The 16642-nt window shown below is 47.5% G+C and overlaps 1 protein-coding gene across 1 annotated transcript in view; it reads left to right on the top strand.

Annotated features, from left to right (window-relative positions):
* The first annotated feature begins 1794 nt into the window (after positions 1-1794).
* The window catches only part of LOC119166909 (uncharacterized), a 67477-nt gene continuing 52629 nt past the window's right edge, over positions 1795-16642 (top strand). Inside the window, exon 1 of the mRNA XM_037418300.2 lies at positions 1795-2096. Within this exon, the coding sequence (XP_037274197.2) occupies positions 1994-2096 (103 nt within the window). The 5' untranslated portion in view covers positions 1795-1993. The remainder of the gene's footprint in view (positions 2097-16642) is intronic.

Here is a 16642-nt window from a genome sequence, read left to right as displayed (position 1 = left end):
AACATTGAAATTATGCGGCACCAGTGAGCCCTACGCTCAACCTTAGTACAGGAGAATGACGTGTTGATAAGAAAAGAAGGGAGGGGGGGGGGTTGGCACGGGTTGGCACTAGGTGAACAAAACAGAGCACAAGGAACGGTCATTGAAAGCTTATGCAAACGAGTTCTGCGAAAACGTGCAAGGTGGTGCAAGGGTTAAGAAAGGTAAAATAGACAATTACCCGTTTGTAGAGCGAAGCCACAAGAAAATCGGCACAAAATTCTCAGAAACGAAAGCGTCTTAGTTGCCGAAAAATTCGTCCTGGTCTGGGCTTCGAAGCCAGAATCAGCGCCTTTCTAGGGCGGTCACTGTACCACTTGAGGTAATGACGAAGCTAACAATTGGTAGCGTGAGGGCGAAATTCATTTGGTATCGTGACGAGAAATCCGTACGGATTCCTTTGTAGCACCGTACACAAACAGGTGGTTGTCTATGTTCCCTTTCTTAGCCATTGAAAGCTGTAAGAGAACAAAGCGGAATATCCGGCCTATCTATCCATTCGCAAACCTGCAGCCTCACCCAGAAGATTAAACTCTGGATCAAGCAAGAGAAGAGACGCTGAAGCACATGTCACCGATTTTTTTATAAATTTTTAAGCTGATACGTTTGAATACCGTCCTTTTAAACCGAGCCGCTCAGCCGAAGCATTTACTGACGTGCGCAACTAAATGTGCATGCTTCCCATAAAGCTTTTTTTTTTTTTACAGTTTTTGATCGTGGTCGAAAGGTATCATTGATGAATCACCCAATTTCGCTGATATAAATCATCGCAGAAGATACAGGGATGCGATAAACCATCCCAGATGAACACTTGGCACGCCGCACTTGGTGATTGTTTCGCATACACGTTTGTTACAACAATCTTTAACAGAATCTAGATGGGAGCCGACAGATGGAAACAACGTAGTGAAATAATCAGGGCGAACATGACGTCACCACTAACCCCTTTGGAGCTAAAACGCCAAGGAGGACACGGCCCCTTTGAAAAAGATATACGTCCTCCTTCCGAAACGTCGGCCAGCCACTTCCCCTGTTCACCCTGATTATCCCACTACATTTGTAACAGGTATCCTGTTCCGATTAAGTACATCTGTTTAAGGCTTGAGTGTCTGGTGTCTCTTTCGGAGCCATTTCTTTGCTCTGCTACTTGAAACACGCCCGCACACACATGACGAAACAAAAGCACGAAACAAACGTGCAAGTTCGATCTATTGTGGAATCATGTATTTGCAGCTTTACATACGACACGATGATACACAAGGACGGCCCTCCTTTTTTGTCAATCACCCTCTCTAAACGTTTAAAGCCTTGAGTGATTTGATAAATGTGTGGGCTTTAACGTCCCAAAACCACCATATGATTATGAGAGACACCGTATAGTGGAGGGCTCCGGAAATTTCAACCACTTGGGGTTCCTTAACGTGCACCCGAATCTCAGCACACGGGCCTACAGCATTTTCCCCTCCATGAAAAATGCAGCCGCAGCCGGGATTCGATCCCGCGACCAGCGGGTCAGTAGACGAGTACCTTAGCCACTAAACCACCGCAGCGTGGCAGCCTCGTTCCGCGCAAGAATATTCCCGCCAAACTGAAAACCTCTGCATCCACTCGCCTCGGCGAAACCCATGCAATGAAAGACCGCTTGGTGTTGAAAATCTGCGGGTGCTGCTTCACAACGCACGCTAAGCCACTGGCCCCAACCAGGGCGCTCGATGCGCCACCACTCTCGTCGCTAGCTGCGCCGCGTAGCGGCCAGCCGTAGAACCGCAGCAACGATCCCTCGTTGGCGCCGTTATCGACTGCGCCAGGAGTCGAGCGGCCAAGCACGCCCTCTTGCAGGCGTGCTGCTTCGGCCCGCCAGTGAACAGCCTGCTGTTGTGTCGGCGTGTTGTTCGGCCAGCCAGCCGATGCGCGGGCGTTAGCGGCCCCCGATGTGCGGACCACTGATGGTATTATGCAGCAGCATCGGCCGTCGTGCCGCCGGGACACCGCTTCTTGCCTCGTCGCGCTCTTGCTGCTCGTCGCAGTGGTGCAAGTGACATCGGCAGCCTACATTCGTGAGTGGCACCCCTTTTTACTCCTTTCCCGAACAGATCGTGGTTTCATGTTACTCGAGTAACTACACCAGGAAGTCACCGCCATTTTCAACAGGAAACGTTAATGAGACGCACGCGGTGTAGCATTGGAGCAGTAACATCTGGTATTAACCTAACTCGATTTCCCACGTGTTAGGTCGCAATGATTCGTTATTTATTTATGGGCCTCCCACAAAGTGCGATTGGTGTGACACGAAGGCGAAGCAAGATTGCTGTGGCACACGTAGTGTACTATAGTCGCTGTGTGTGCCTTAGCGCAAGTTAAACGAATGCGAAAGATTATGAGTGCGAATCAGCTCAACCAACAGTGAGAGGACGCAGCGCTGAACTTGAAATTATTTCTTTCTTTGGAATGCCTTGGCATTTTATACACGGTTGCAAAGCCATGCATGGAAAAAAGTGATGTTGAAAGAATTCATCCCGCGGACAAACCTGAGTACATCTTTTCTCTACCAGTGACGGCGACAGATGGGCTAGTATCACAGTTATTCTTAAAAAGAAAAATATCTCCTCTGTGTTCCGCACATGGTCGTTGCAACAGTGCGTAAATGTATAAAAATTGAAGGTATCCCAAAGAAAGCGATTGTTAGAAGTTCAGCATCCACTCTTTTGTATCCTCTTGTTGGTTGCACTGTTCGCATTCATAATAATGTCGCACCAAACATAGTCTTTTGCTGAACGCGAAATAACAAGGCAGGCAAAAAGGGAAGCCCACCTTTTGTTGCGCCCGCGAAGCCACACATTATCGAAACATCGCGATAAAGTTGTGACCAAAAGCTCTTCATTCGAAAGTGTCTTCATGTATTGTTTTGTTGTGTTCGCTTACATTCCAAGCAGTGAACTGCTGAGACGGCTTGTTTTCTGCGGGCACTTGTGCCTCCCCATTTGTCTTGAATAATAACTTCGTTCCAGCAGATCTTCGACTGTCCTGCGCCACAATACACAGAGAATATCTCTAGCAGCAGCTCTAGCTGGCGTAGATCAGGCACCGATGACTGCAGAAACAATTCTTGAATGTTGTCCTGAGAGGGCATCGCATGTGAAGGCGACAAAGGCGGCGCTCAACTTTCTGAAGGCAACAGACTTGCACGGACGATTATAAACCTTGTGTTATGACGACTGTGAAGTGTGACGTGGTGCGTGCGTGTTCTCTCTTCTCTCTCACTTTGTTCATCTTTAATACTCCGCCTCCCCTCCTCTCCTGTGTAGGGTAGCACACCGGTCCTCCTAGACTGGTTAACATCCATGCCTTGATCATCGAACGTGCGCCGGTCACCTGCGTGTGCGCCATTTTCCAAGAATTGATGCCCACTCTTGTAGGCGATGAACTGTTTCTGATACGGCATTCTGACATTTCATCGAGGGGAATAGTCATTTCGCTTTGCCTGTATCCTGTAGCCAATGAAGTGTTGCTCTGCTAAGCACGTGCTTGACGGAGGAAGGGAAAAAGAGGGTGCATACACTGAGCGATGCGACAGAAAAAGTCCGCGCCAAGCTTCTCTCCATTTTCCCATAGGTATTTCTCTTGCATTTTTGCTAACAGGTGCAGAATGACACGAAGACAGGGTTTATAAACCATGGCGTACTGCATCCAAACCAACAACAAATGTGGAAGAATGAACCTAGTCGGTTGTCTAATTATAGTCAAACCCGCCATTGTGGTTGAAGTGCTCGACTGCTGACCGAAAGGTCGCGGGACCGAATCCCGACCGCATTTCCGATGGAGGCAAAAACGCGTCAGGCCCGTGTTGGAACAACGTTTATTCATACATAATGAATGGCTGACAGAGTTTGGGCAAGGGAAACCAAATATAATAATAATTTTGGTTAACACTGATATTATCTAAAGTTTACGTCTCAAAACCACGACATGGCCCTGCCGCGGTGGTCTAGTGGCTAAGGTACTCGGCTACGGACCCGCAGGTCGCGGGCTCGAATCCCTGCTGCGGCGGCTGCATTTTCGATGGAGGCGAAAATGCTGTAGGCCCGTGTGCTCAGACTTGGTTGCACGTTAAAGAACCCCAGGTGGTCGAAATTTCCGGAGCCCTCCACTACGGCGTCTCTCGTAATCATATGGTCGCTTTGGGGCGTTAAACCTCACGCATCAATCAAATCCACGACATGATATGAGAGGCGCCGTAGCGAAGGGCTCAGGAAAAGTTTGATCATCTGGTGTTCTTGAACTTGCGCTGACATCGCACAGCCTCAACCACTCCGCCAAAATGCGAGCACCGGGAACGAACCCGCGACCTCGGTGTCAAGGAAAGAGGGTGCTAGAACGTGCGCACGCACAGCTGGCTTGGTTGGCTCGCAGCAGTAAACGAAGAAAACAAGACATCCCTTCTTTTTTTCATTAGAACCGCTATATCTGCTTTCGAGTGGCTGAGCCACTCAGAAGTGGCTGAGCTGGGTCAGTGGTTTCCATGGTCGCCTTGATGTCGGGAACCTGCTGAGGCGGTTCAGCTATTCAGCTGAACCAGTCAGGCCCGTCAGTGGCTGTTCAGCGTTCCCTTCATCGTCTGCCTTGCGATTATCTGGTGCTTGCGGGGCCACGGTGGTCTGTTTCCATGTGTAGTTAACTCAGTCTCCCCAAAGAAACGTGCACGCGTCATATTGGTGGTCCCGATCCGTTTTTATTTTCAGGGATTACGACCCAAATGTGTGCCGCGCTGTTTTCTTTGCTATCGTCTTCGTTAGAAGTGTTTTGCATGGCTGTCAGTGCTTTGACTCTCTGTGCCTGCTTCACTGCATTTCTGTTGACGGTGTCTCTCGGCATAATCTATAGTCGCAGGCCCGCGCCTCCCGCAGCGAAAACAGCGTGCTTCAGCCCATCGCCAGGCGTTATCATCATGTCGCGTGCTGCCGCACATATTCCGCACATTATAGCTACGCGCTTGTGCACGTCATGGTTGTCCTGAAATGACCGATGACGGGCTTGCACTTTGAGCTCTGTCGATGATTCTGTGCTCATCTCTTTACCGTCGCTTTCTGCTGCTTCCACTGGAATGGCTATCACGGCCTCTTCCCATAGAGAGACGTACTTACGTAAAGAGCGGACACTCCCATAGGGGCCCTGCGGCCGAGCTACTGCGCTGCTTTCAGCGCCACGAGTGCACTGCTGGTCAGACCCGATAATGTATTCTACATAAATAAAATAACAAAATAATTCTTTTCTGGTGCTGGGATTTGAATCTGTACCCTCATGCTCCGAAGTGAGTGTCTTTACCACTATAGGTTACACACCCATGGTTCCGCAAAGTGAATAAATCTACAGTGCATCTAAATCACATGAATTCGCTCAGTAACGTAAGCTAATCTTGCTAAGAAGCAAATCTTGCTAATAATCTTGCTAACAAGCAGAGACAAAGTGGCACGTAAATTGTCAGAGGCGATGCATATTAGACAATTTGGCGAACAATGTATCAGTGTTCCGTCCCTGTCATTGTATGATAATGAATTTGCTTTTCTATCTGATAGGTTGTGATTATAGTTGGTTGGGCTTTTCGTGTGGTTGTACGCATGCGTGAGGGTTTTCATAAGATGAGCTTCGGTTCAATAAAAGTCAGTTGCGAGTGTGCGCTTTTCCCGATAGAGTCTCTTCTTTTGTCTTCTTTCAAGTTTGCGCCAACGATGTTTTACACATCATGAATTCGCCCCCTTTGTGCAAAACAAATACAGAAAGACAACACTTTCTAGTCACACTTTGCGCATCTTTGTGGCAAAGCATAAACGTCTTCCGCGGGACACGATGTAGAGTGGATATGAAAAATTGCCCAAATCAACAAAATTTTTTCTTTGCAGAAATTTGATGACAATCTTGGGTTTTTAATGTCCTTCTGAGGTGGCTATTACATGTGTTGAAAAGGGAGTAAAAGCGAGCATGGGTACGACATCTATAGCAGTTCGTAAGATTTCTTCTCGCTCGATAAAGAGGTCCGCGTACGGGACGGCTTTCAGCTCTCCCATAGTAGAGTACTGAGTACTCTAAATTGTTAACTACTTTTTCTAAACACAAAAAGGCTCGAGTGGCCACTCTTTATATAGTATCTTTCTCTCAATGCTCTTCCATGCAGCGTCAACCCTTCTTTCGTCAGTAGCTGCTTGCGCAGGCTACTTGATGTGCGCCGCAAATAATGCGATCTTTTAACATTCGGTCTAATGCGCTGCCATAGTTACAAATGTCCGCTATGCGACGTATGCTAACGAGGAACGCTTGAATGGACTCTCCTTCCTGTTGGCAGCGCGCGAGAAATTGTAGCTCTCTGCTGTTTCGTGACGCTTGGGGATAGTATCTATTTGATAGTGCAACTGCTTCGTCATACGAAAGCAAAATGGAGGTCCTTGGCGCGACTCGACTAACTAAATAGTACTTGAACTCTTTGTGTGCTAAGAGCATGCATCCACTAGCATCGTGCGTTGCTTCTTCGAGTCAATAACGTGAGTTGCTTCAAAATATGCTTCTGCCCTTAATCCGCTTATCTCGAACAGCGGTGGCTGAAGACATGGTCGTGGTTACTTGGCGCTCCACGTATAGCGGTAGGTAGGTTTGATCGCTGTGTTCGCCTACTTTCACCGCATGGTCCGTGACACTCGTCACCACTGTAGTCACATGCTGTGACTAGCAGCATAAACGAGGTAGTGGCGGAACCACGCTGAATGATATATTTAGCACCAATGTAGTATATATAACGCGATGGGATGAAACGGTCTGGACAACGGAAACCGAGACGATATATCTCGGTTAGGGGAAGAGTAAGGAGAGAGAGGGGGCAAGAACGTGCACGCACACAGCTGACTTGACTAGCCCACAGCAATGAAAGGAAAACTAACAGAGGTAACAGGGAGAGCAAATTACAGCGAAGGGCGAGAGACATGCAGCCTTTGTGAAGCACAAGTTCGAGATGGTCAGGGGTACTGGAAGAGAGCAGTGGTGCTAAGCTTTGCTAACTCAATGCTGCGCATGAAATTCGAAGGGTAGTCGAGACTAGAGATGAATTAAAAGGCGCTTTGAGCAGGACTTTGCACCGGTCCCAAATGATCGCCGGCGGCGGCGCGTCAAAGGGTTCATCAAATTGTCAGTGGCTCGGCGCGCGCGGAGGCCGTGGGAAGTATAACATTAAAGAGTTGTACAGAGAAATTCGTACCTTGAATTTGGAAAAAAAAAACATGGTTGATCCCTCCGTCATAGTAATAGCATAAAACGAAACTTGTCTCGTCAGACTAGTTGAATGTTCACTATGCATTGATATTGTATACTTTGTACACGCTCTGAAAAAACGGAGGAAGCGTCAAAACAGTGAAGAAGGAACTTGGGATAGGCAAAAATCGGATGTATGCACTAAGGGACAAAGAAGGCAAAATAACTACCAATATGGATAGGATAGTTAAAATAGCGGAGGAGCTTTACAGAGATCTGTACAGTAGCCGGGGCAACCACGACTTTAATACTATAAGAACTAGCAGTAACACAGATGACACCCCACCAGTAATGATAGAAGAAGTCAGAAAAGCTTTGGAGAGCATGCAAAGAGGCAAAGCTGCTGGTGAGGATCAGGTGACATCAGATCTGCTGAAAGATGGAGGACAGATTGTGTTAGAAAAACTAGCCACCCTGTTTACGAGGTGTCTCCTTACGGGAAGGGTACCAGAGTCTTGGAAGAACGCTAACATCATCTTAATACATAAGAAAGGAGATGACAAGGACTTTAAGAATTACCGGCCGATTAGCTTGCTCTCTGTAGTATACAAGCTATTTACAAAGGTAATTGCTAACAGAGTAAATAAAACATTAGAATTCAATCAACCAAAGGAACAAGCAGGATTTCGAACAGGCTACTCAACAATCGGCCACATTCATACTATCATTCAGGTAATAGAGAAATGCTCAGAATATAACCAACCGCTATACATAGCCTTCATAGATTGCGAGAAGGCGCTTGATTCAGTAGAAATATCAGCCGTCATGCAGACACTGCGGAATCAGAACGTCGATGAAGTATATATAAACATCTTGGAAGAAATCTACAGGGGATCAACTGCTACCATAGTGCTTCATAAAGAAAGCAACATAATATACCCATCAAGAAGGGTGTAAGGCAGGGGGACACAATCTCCGCAATGCTATTTACCGCGTGCTTACAGGAGGTTTTCAGAAGCCTAGAATGGAAACAGTTAGGGATAAGAGTTAATGGAGAATACCTTAGTAACCTGCGTTTCGCCGATGACATTGCCTTGCTGAGTAACTCAGGGGACGAGCTGCAACTCATGATTACGGAGTTAGACAAGGAGAGCAGAAAGGTGGGTCTTAAAATTAATCTGCAGAAAACGAAAGTAATGTACAACAACCTCGGAAAAGAGCAGCGCTTCGAGATAGGTAATAGTGCACTTCAAGTTGTAAAAAAAACTATGTCTACTTAGGGCAGGTAATAACCGTGGTGCCGAACCACGAGATTGAAGTAACTAGAAGAATAAGAATGGGGTAAAGCACCTTTGGCAAGCATTCTCAAACCTTGACAGGTAGATTGCCACTATCCCTCAAGAGGAAGGTATATAACAGCTGTATCTTGCCGGTACTTAGCTACGGAGCAGAAACCTGGAGACTTACAAAGAGGGTTCAGCTTAAATTGAGGACGACGCAGCGAGCAATGGAAAGAAAAATGGTAGGTGTAACCTTAAGAGACAAGAAGAAAGCAGAGTGGATTAGGGAACAAACGGGGGTTAAGGATATCATAGCTGAAATCAAGAAGAAGAAATGGACATGGGCCAAGCATGTAGTGCGTAGACAGGATAACCGCTGGTCATGAACGGTAACTAACTGGATTTCCAGAGAAGGCAAGCGGGTTAGGGGGAGACAGAGGGTTAGGTGGGCAGATGAGATTAAGAAGTTTGCGGGTATAAATTGGCAGCAGCAAGCACAGGACCGGGTTAACTGGTGGAACATGGGAGAGGCCTTTGTCCTGCAGTGGACGTAGTCAGGCTGATGATGACGATGATGATGACTTTGTACACGATAAAAATGAGGAAAGTATATCTTAGCTACATCTTGTCGGTTTTTACGTACAGAGAAGAAACCCGGAGGCTTACAAAGAGGGTTCATTAAATTAAGGACTACGCAGTGAGTGATGGAAAGGAAAATGATAGGCGTTACCTTAAGAGACATGAAGAGGGCAAAGTGGGTCGATGAGATTAAAAAGTTCGTGGTTATAACGTGGCAGCAGAAAGTGCAAGACCGGGTTGATTGGCTGATCATGGGAGAGGCCTTTTCCCTGCAGTTGGCGTAGTCAGGCTGCTGCTGATGTACACATTGATACGTATTGTACATATTGATGCTACCGTACATATTGATATTGTACATTGTACATTGAGACAGGTTGCACAATGTGTTTTATTTCACAGCTTCAGCACCGTTTAACATGAACGCACGCATGTTGGCACTTAGCGATACATCTTATTATGAGAGAGGCCCCAACGGTCTCTTGGGTTGCGTGCCGCGAGAGCCAACGCCGGGCAGGAAGCATCCACGCAGTGGCAAAAGGCAGCCAGAAGGAAACAAAACGTTTATATTTGTCACAGGAGTCAATAATATTTCAACAGAACATTTTCTTGTTAGACAGTAGCGATGATGACAAAACAGACGTGAACGAGGGAGCCGGCCTCTAGAGGCGCCGAGACGCTAAAGGAGGAGGTGCATGGCAGCCCCGCTGTTGACACACGCAGCGTCCTGATGTCTGTGAAGGACGCGCTCTGTGTCTCTAACGTCAGCACACTCGTAACAATCTTTGTTCCGACGACTAACGTCCATGATCAATTATTAAACAAAGCCTGTGGTCGCTTAACGGTGAGAGCAGAATCGAAGAAAGTGGTGTAACAACCTGAGTTGGCCTAAGGGCGCGGCAGGTTATAGTGGCCGCTGCCTGACACAACCCTCTACGCTGTCTACTCTGTTGGCCCCTTCCTACGCGAAATTTCAGCCAGACGACGTAGAACTATTTTCGATATGGACGGAGAGAGGCCGACTCTGATTATAATGTCACCCCCTGCTATTGTGCTCATGCATCGGCGAAATTGCACTTCTATTGAAGACGGGCCACGTATATAGAGACGACGCCTTGAAGGACTAATCGCAGATGTCACTGTCGTCATGCGTTGCTTCACTTTACCGAGAGACGATAGTTATAGCGCGAGAACAAAACGACGCCCCAGAGACAAGAAGGACATGAAAGACACGAGCGCTAACTTCCAACATAACTATCGCTATAACTATCGTCATGCCATACCAACTAGCCCAAGCTGCCACACTTCTAATTTACCGAGAGCCCTGTGGAAAGACTGTGTTGGATATTTGCAACAACAATATAAAAGGCGCACTTGTAAAGCTTCTGAAGTATGTGGCCGTCGTGCAGTGTGTAGCGTGCCCAGCGGTCTCTGTTGTCGCGAACCAAAAAGGCATGGGTTCGACTACCGTTGACAGAACTTTCTTTGCATGCATGCTGAACGTGCGTACTCTTTTAACGTCATTAGCATAACCGAAATACGCCACTGAACCATTGGTGGACACCGGAATAAATCACTTTTGTGTTATAAAAAGATCACTTTCCCGAAACGCCGAAGCAGTGAATGCAATATCAACGTGTCCTAATGTTATAAAGGTGGCTAACTCTTTTTCATCAGATCTCGCAAAACTGTGAAACGCAGGTATTTGTAAATGCGGCCGCTTCCGATAAGAAAAAATGTGGTTTTCGCGCAGTTTTTTGTATCAGTAGTCAAAGCAAGGAGCGGTGAGATCATAGCACGTAAAAGAAAATTACGAGCCGTTTGTTGATGCTTGTCGACTTTAGCGCACTCGCCCTATTCGCGACTCCAACTGAGCGCTCGCCACCTAGCGGCCGCCACCTGCAAACGGCACTAACAGGGTCAACCCTGAAAAGAGATATGTTACCACGTTGCGCGCGTTGAGAAGTGGCCGCATAGTTCTTTTATTTTATATGCGAAGCAGCTCTTTGACTAGCCTGTGTAACGCTGTCCGTCCGTGTCCAGGCGCCTCGTGCCAACACATTCTCTCTCACTTCGCCCTCTCCACCGCCCGCAACGCTCGAGCGCACGCCGAGTGGAAACACTCTTTCGGTTCATTTATTTGTGATGAAACTTACACACGCAACCCGCCTCCCGTGCCTTTGCTTGCAGCTCCCTGCAAGCAGCTCCCTGCAGCTCCCTGCAGCTCCCTCCTTTGCTCCCGTGCCTTTGCCGTCCTTGCAGCAAGCAACCGTGTCGACGTCCCTTTAAGCCGGGTCAACGGCGTGCGCACAGCTGCTTTTTCGCATCCCATCATTGTTCCCTTCGGGGAAGTGATCCATAATATTTTTTTTTCACTGTGTACACAAGCGGAGGTCATGTTTGTTGTGTAATATATTTACCTCGTCATTCCGCATCCGAAGTTTAACCGGAAATAGAAAAAAGAGGCGTGGCTGTGTGGTAGAACACCCGCTTGCACCGCAAACGACACGACCCGGGTTCGATTCCTACCTGGAGCCGGAATTGTTATTATTTATTTTATTTGCATGTTTCTAGATTTTTCGCTCACGCAAAGATGTTTTTTCGCTCACAACTAATGACGCCGACGCCGGAATTTCCGCAAAACGAGCTCTTTAACGCTCTCGCGTTAATATTCCAGCTGGATCGGGCTTCGAACCTGAGTGCTCTCCGTGGCAGCCCAGCGTTCTCCACAGAGCCATACCTGTGCTCGGAACGCCTGCGCACAAAACCCTATAGATATACAAGTGTTATGTTAGGGAGGAACTGCGTTTACATACGTAACAGCGCGGTAGAAGACTAAAATACAACCAGGCGTCACCGAATACGAAGTATGTAACGACTGGGTCGTTGAAAGCTTCCAAACCATTACCATGGCCACTGGATAAAAAGCAAGTGGCCGTGTAATTATAAAGGACTCGGCCATAGTTCTTCACCGTCGTCAGCCAAAGCATCAGCCAAGTGCCCTCAATTCCTTACGAGGGCGTAGCAGGTACCACACTTCTCCAAAGAATGTCGAATAATGGCGTAGGGGACACTTCCCCACTACACAATTATGTGATTGATGGCGTAGTCGATAGCATGCCGGTGTGCTGGTAGTAGTTGCCTCAAGATTAAAAAAGAGAAAACAAGAGACTCTAGAAAGGCTACTCTTCCAGCTTTCGCTGCGACTGCGCTGCGCCGGCCTGACTCTTTCTTTCCGTGAGCAGTTACCTTCGTGAACGTCGGTTTCTACACTCCCGCAGAGCTTGCGTCGCTCTCCTCCAGAATGCACATGTTACGGGCGCACACGTCGAGCGTGAGAGCGCTGCTTGGGCGGCGATGCAATCGTTCTGCGATCGCTATTCTGAGAGCCGTCTATGGCCGTATCGACTTTTGCTCGACGGGACCCTCTCTTTCGGCTGACCCCGTCACATGGAGACGCCCATCGATTGCCAACATCATTCGAGGGCCTCTTTATTGTTGTTTTTAAAATCCAGGTGAAGCGCAATATCCGGTTTTTCTCCAACAAATTGAACTGAAAAACAAAACGACAAAAAAAAAAGCACCGAGGTGTCCCTGGGCGTCTTCGCGGTTGATCTTACGCGTGTTTCACGGGCAGCCGAAGAATGCTTTTCGATTCACCGTGCAAAATAAACACCCTTGAAAAGTATTGACTCAGTGACTCAGTGACTGTAATCCTGCTTGTGTTTCAATTGGTGCTAAAAGACGCCTTTTAATCTTTTAAGCAAGATATGTTTTCTCGCTTAAGCTTATCCCTAGTTATCACAAGCTAATTCGCTTAATAATTACAGTGTACGTCCAGTAGTGGAATTTCTAACAGAAATCAGATATAGAGATGTAGTAATTTGTGTCTATATGATGGATACAATAACAAAATGGGAAGAATATCAGCATTTGAAATTTTCGTTGATGCCTCACCAGAGTCACTCGAGACCATCAGAAGTTATGCTAACCAGATTTCGAAGCTGCGTCCCCTATATTGACACGCAGGGCTGGTCTGGCAATATATTTTGACTGTCAATTCTGCGAAGGAGCAAAGGCTATAGCGAAAAGGAATGAACGCTACAGCGTAGGGCTCTAAAAGTCGCATCAGCTACCAGGCCGTAGTCACTAAATCAATCACCTCAAAGGGTCGGTACCGTGAATACGAGGCTATGGTTGAAAGCGGCGGGTGGTCACAACAATGTCAGGTAAAACTGCGATTTGAAAATATGGGCCATTTTAAAAAGAGTTTGACGTCAGGATTTGACACACGCATCGATGTCGATCTTTTTATGAAAATCTGGACCACAGTGTTGAGCTTTTTGTTGGGTGGTGCTTCAGGGAAAAAACGAGAAAAAAAATGCTTGAGACCAGTCACGTCCACGTATCTTACCAAATCATTAATAATGATAGCCGAGAAAAACAATTAGGGGACCCTTAAGCTTCGTCTTTAAGATTTCAACGCGATAGCGATATTTTGTTCCGAGTGCGTACTTTAAAGGTTAAGTGTATGAAATCTTTTCGAACTTGCTATGCACCCACTACGTGGCCTTGATGGTGCAGTAGCGTGTGTGCCTTTTGTAGTGGGTGACTGATTAATGATTGGTATATGGGGTTTAACGTCCCAAAACCACCATATGATTATGAGAGACGCCGCAGCGGAGGGCTCCGGAGATTTCGACCACCTGGGGTTCTTTAACGTTCACCCAAATCTGAGCACACGGGCCTATCGCATTTTCGCCTCCATCGGAAATGCAGCCGCCACAGCCGGGATTTGATCCCGCGACCTGCGGGTTAGCAGCCGAGTACCTTAGCCACTATACCACAATGGCGGGGCGTGGGTGACTGACTTTAAACTATGAAGGCATTTTGATGATGTCATGTTGGGACGCCCCATGGAATTGTACGCTTGTGCCGCGCAATATTACTGCAATATTTCATGTTGTATTGTGAAGCACGCATACAGGACGCGTGTGTTTGTAGAGCACGAAAGTAACTTTCACTGCATTCACAAGCAAAGGAAGCTATTTACACTGTATTCGCAAGCAGAGGCATGACTAGAGCACCCGCATGCCGTGCAAACGACCCGGGTTCGATTTCAACTCTGGCCCACCCGATCCGGCTTCGATACCCACTGGCATCCAAGAATATTTTATTTGTATCTTTCCCGATTTCTGGTCACGCTAAGATGCTTGATTTTTTGGTCACGCTAAGATGATGATTTTCTGCTCACAACCAACGACGCCGACGCCGACGCCGGAATTTCTGCGAAACGAACTCTTTAACGCTCTCGCGTTAACAATTCTAGCGGCATTTCCCAACGTCACAGACAGCTACGAAGCAAAATAAAAGGTATGGGACGAAAACTGTCATGTGCGGCCCGTGTGTTTGAGACTCCTGCAGCATGCTGTAGTGGATTATCCTATCTAGTGACATCTGTCCATACCGCGTATTGCTCACCTACCGTATAGCCCACGCAACTTGCTGCACACTCCCTTCATCAGCCTTCGCCATGATTGGACGAGACATCGGCAGTTTTTTTCTTTTGAATTCGAAGCATTCCTTTGCGTCTGTCTGTCTGTCTGTCTGTCTGTCTGTCTGTCTGTCTGTCTGTCTGTCTGTCGGTCTGTCTGTCGGTCTGTCTGTCGGTCTGTCTGTCTGTCTGTCGGTCTGTCTGTCGGTCTGTCTGTCGGTCTGTCGGTCTGTCGGTCTGTCTGTCTGTCTGTCTGTCTGTCTGTCTGTCTGTCTGTCTGTCTGTCTGTCTGTCTGTCTGTCTGTCTGTCGGTCTGTCTGTCTGTCTGTCGGTCTGTCTGTCTGTCGGTCTGTCTGTCGGTCTGTCTGTCGGTCTGTCTGTCGGTCTGTCTGTCTGTCGGTCTGTCTGTCTGTCTGTCTGTCGGTCTGTCGGTCTGTCGGTCTGTCTGTCTGTCGGTCTGTCGGTCTGTCTGTCTGTCTGTCTGTCGGTCTGTCGGTCTGTCTGTCTGTCTGTCTGTCGGTCTGTCGGTCTGTCTGTCTGTCTGTCGGTCTGTCTGTCTGTCTGTCGGTCTGTCTGTCTGTCTGTCTGTCTGTCGGTCTGTCTGTCTGTCTGTCTGTCTGTCTGTCGGTCTGTCGGTCTGTCTGTCGGTCTGTCGGTCTGTCTGTCGGTCTGTCTGTCGGTCGTCAACCTACTTCTGGGTGCTCCCGTGATCACCCCCTTCGGGTAAACCAAAGTTAGTATGGGTGAGTAAGATGGTTTTACGATTACGACTCTGTTCAAGACATGAATAATGTCGCAATCCTGTTGCGTACGTCGATTGTCAAACACTTCCCGCCAGACAATGGCACATATCCGGGAGCGGGCATTTGCCACTTAGTGTCTACTTGGTGTCTACTTAGTTTGCACTTAGTGTCTACCCAGAAACGACGAGAACACACATGGGAAATTTTAACGCTTAAGTGTTAACAAAAACCTCACATAGGTAGCGTTGACCCGACGAGCGAAAACAGTAAATGCCAGTGTCCCAGCAGTAATCGAACGCAATCATTCTGCGTGGCAGTCAAGCGTTCTGCCTCAGAGTCACGCCAGGCCTCGGAATTGTTTTTCAAATAGACCCTAATGTTCATCAAACGTCAGTTGTGGTTGCATTGCTGGCTATCCAATTTTTTCAACACTACATATGTACTCCTATGACTCAGCCGTCACGTCGGGTTAAGGTTAGTTGTAGTTAAGTGTCATGCGCTATAGTTGATTTATATAGCGGTGTCTAGGGCTGCCCACCTCACGAGCACCAGCACTTCATATCAGCTTATCGCTTCTGGTGTTGCTAATTCTCATGTTCCTGCTGGCATCGTTCCGCACGTGCAAAGAACTGCTTATATAAACACCTACAATGCTTCAAAATATGTCTTTGTGTGCAGCATTTATATAATATGTTTATTGTGACATCATAACGCGTCACTCAATAAAAAAAATACAACACGATCATCTTCCTTCCGCATGCTTCGCATAACATCGATTCCCAAGGTACGTGAGTTCAGCCGATTTTTGTATTTTTCTCTCTTTTTTATACTCATTTTCCTCCACTTCCTGTTCCCCTGACGCTGCGCCATGCTCCTTATATAATCAAACGTCATTTCCTAAATAAACACTACTGCTACTCGTGGACGCCTCCCGCCATGAATTGAACTGTTGATCAAGCTACCACAAGTCGACGCTTACACAAGCGTTCAATAAGGGCCATTGAAAATCGTGCCCTCCAAACAGCTTTGATCTCCTTTCTATGTCCCTGGAACTTCAATCCCGTACACTGCCATCTACTATTATCGCTCCGCGAATGCTTCTTCCGCCCCAACCTCATGTCTCTCGTTTCCGCCAAGCATCTGTCTTTACTGTCGCGGAAGGCGTGGACTGGTTCGCCGCTTTAGCGCTAGTGAGCGTATATACCAAATGAATGGGACAACACGGGAAAACTGAACGAATTGGTTTTCTAGCTACCTTTCTGGCGTGGCAAGCCTGT

The sequence above is a fragment of the Rhipicephalus microplus genome, chromosome 6, assembly GCF_043290135.1.
Source record: "Rhipicephalus microplus isolate Deutch F79 chromosome 6, USDA_Rmic, whole genome shotgun sequence".
Taxonomy (NCBI): domain Eukaryota; kingdom Metazoa; phylum Arthropoda; class Arachnida; order Ixodida; family Ixodidae; genus Rhipicephalus; species Rhipicephalus microplus.
This window is presented reverse-complemented; position numbering and strand designations above follow the sequence as displayed.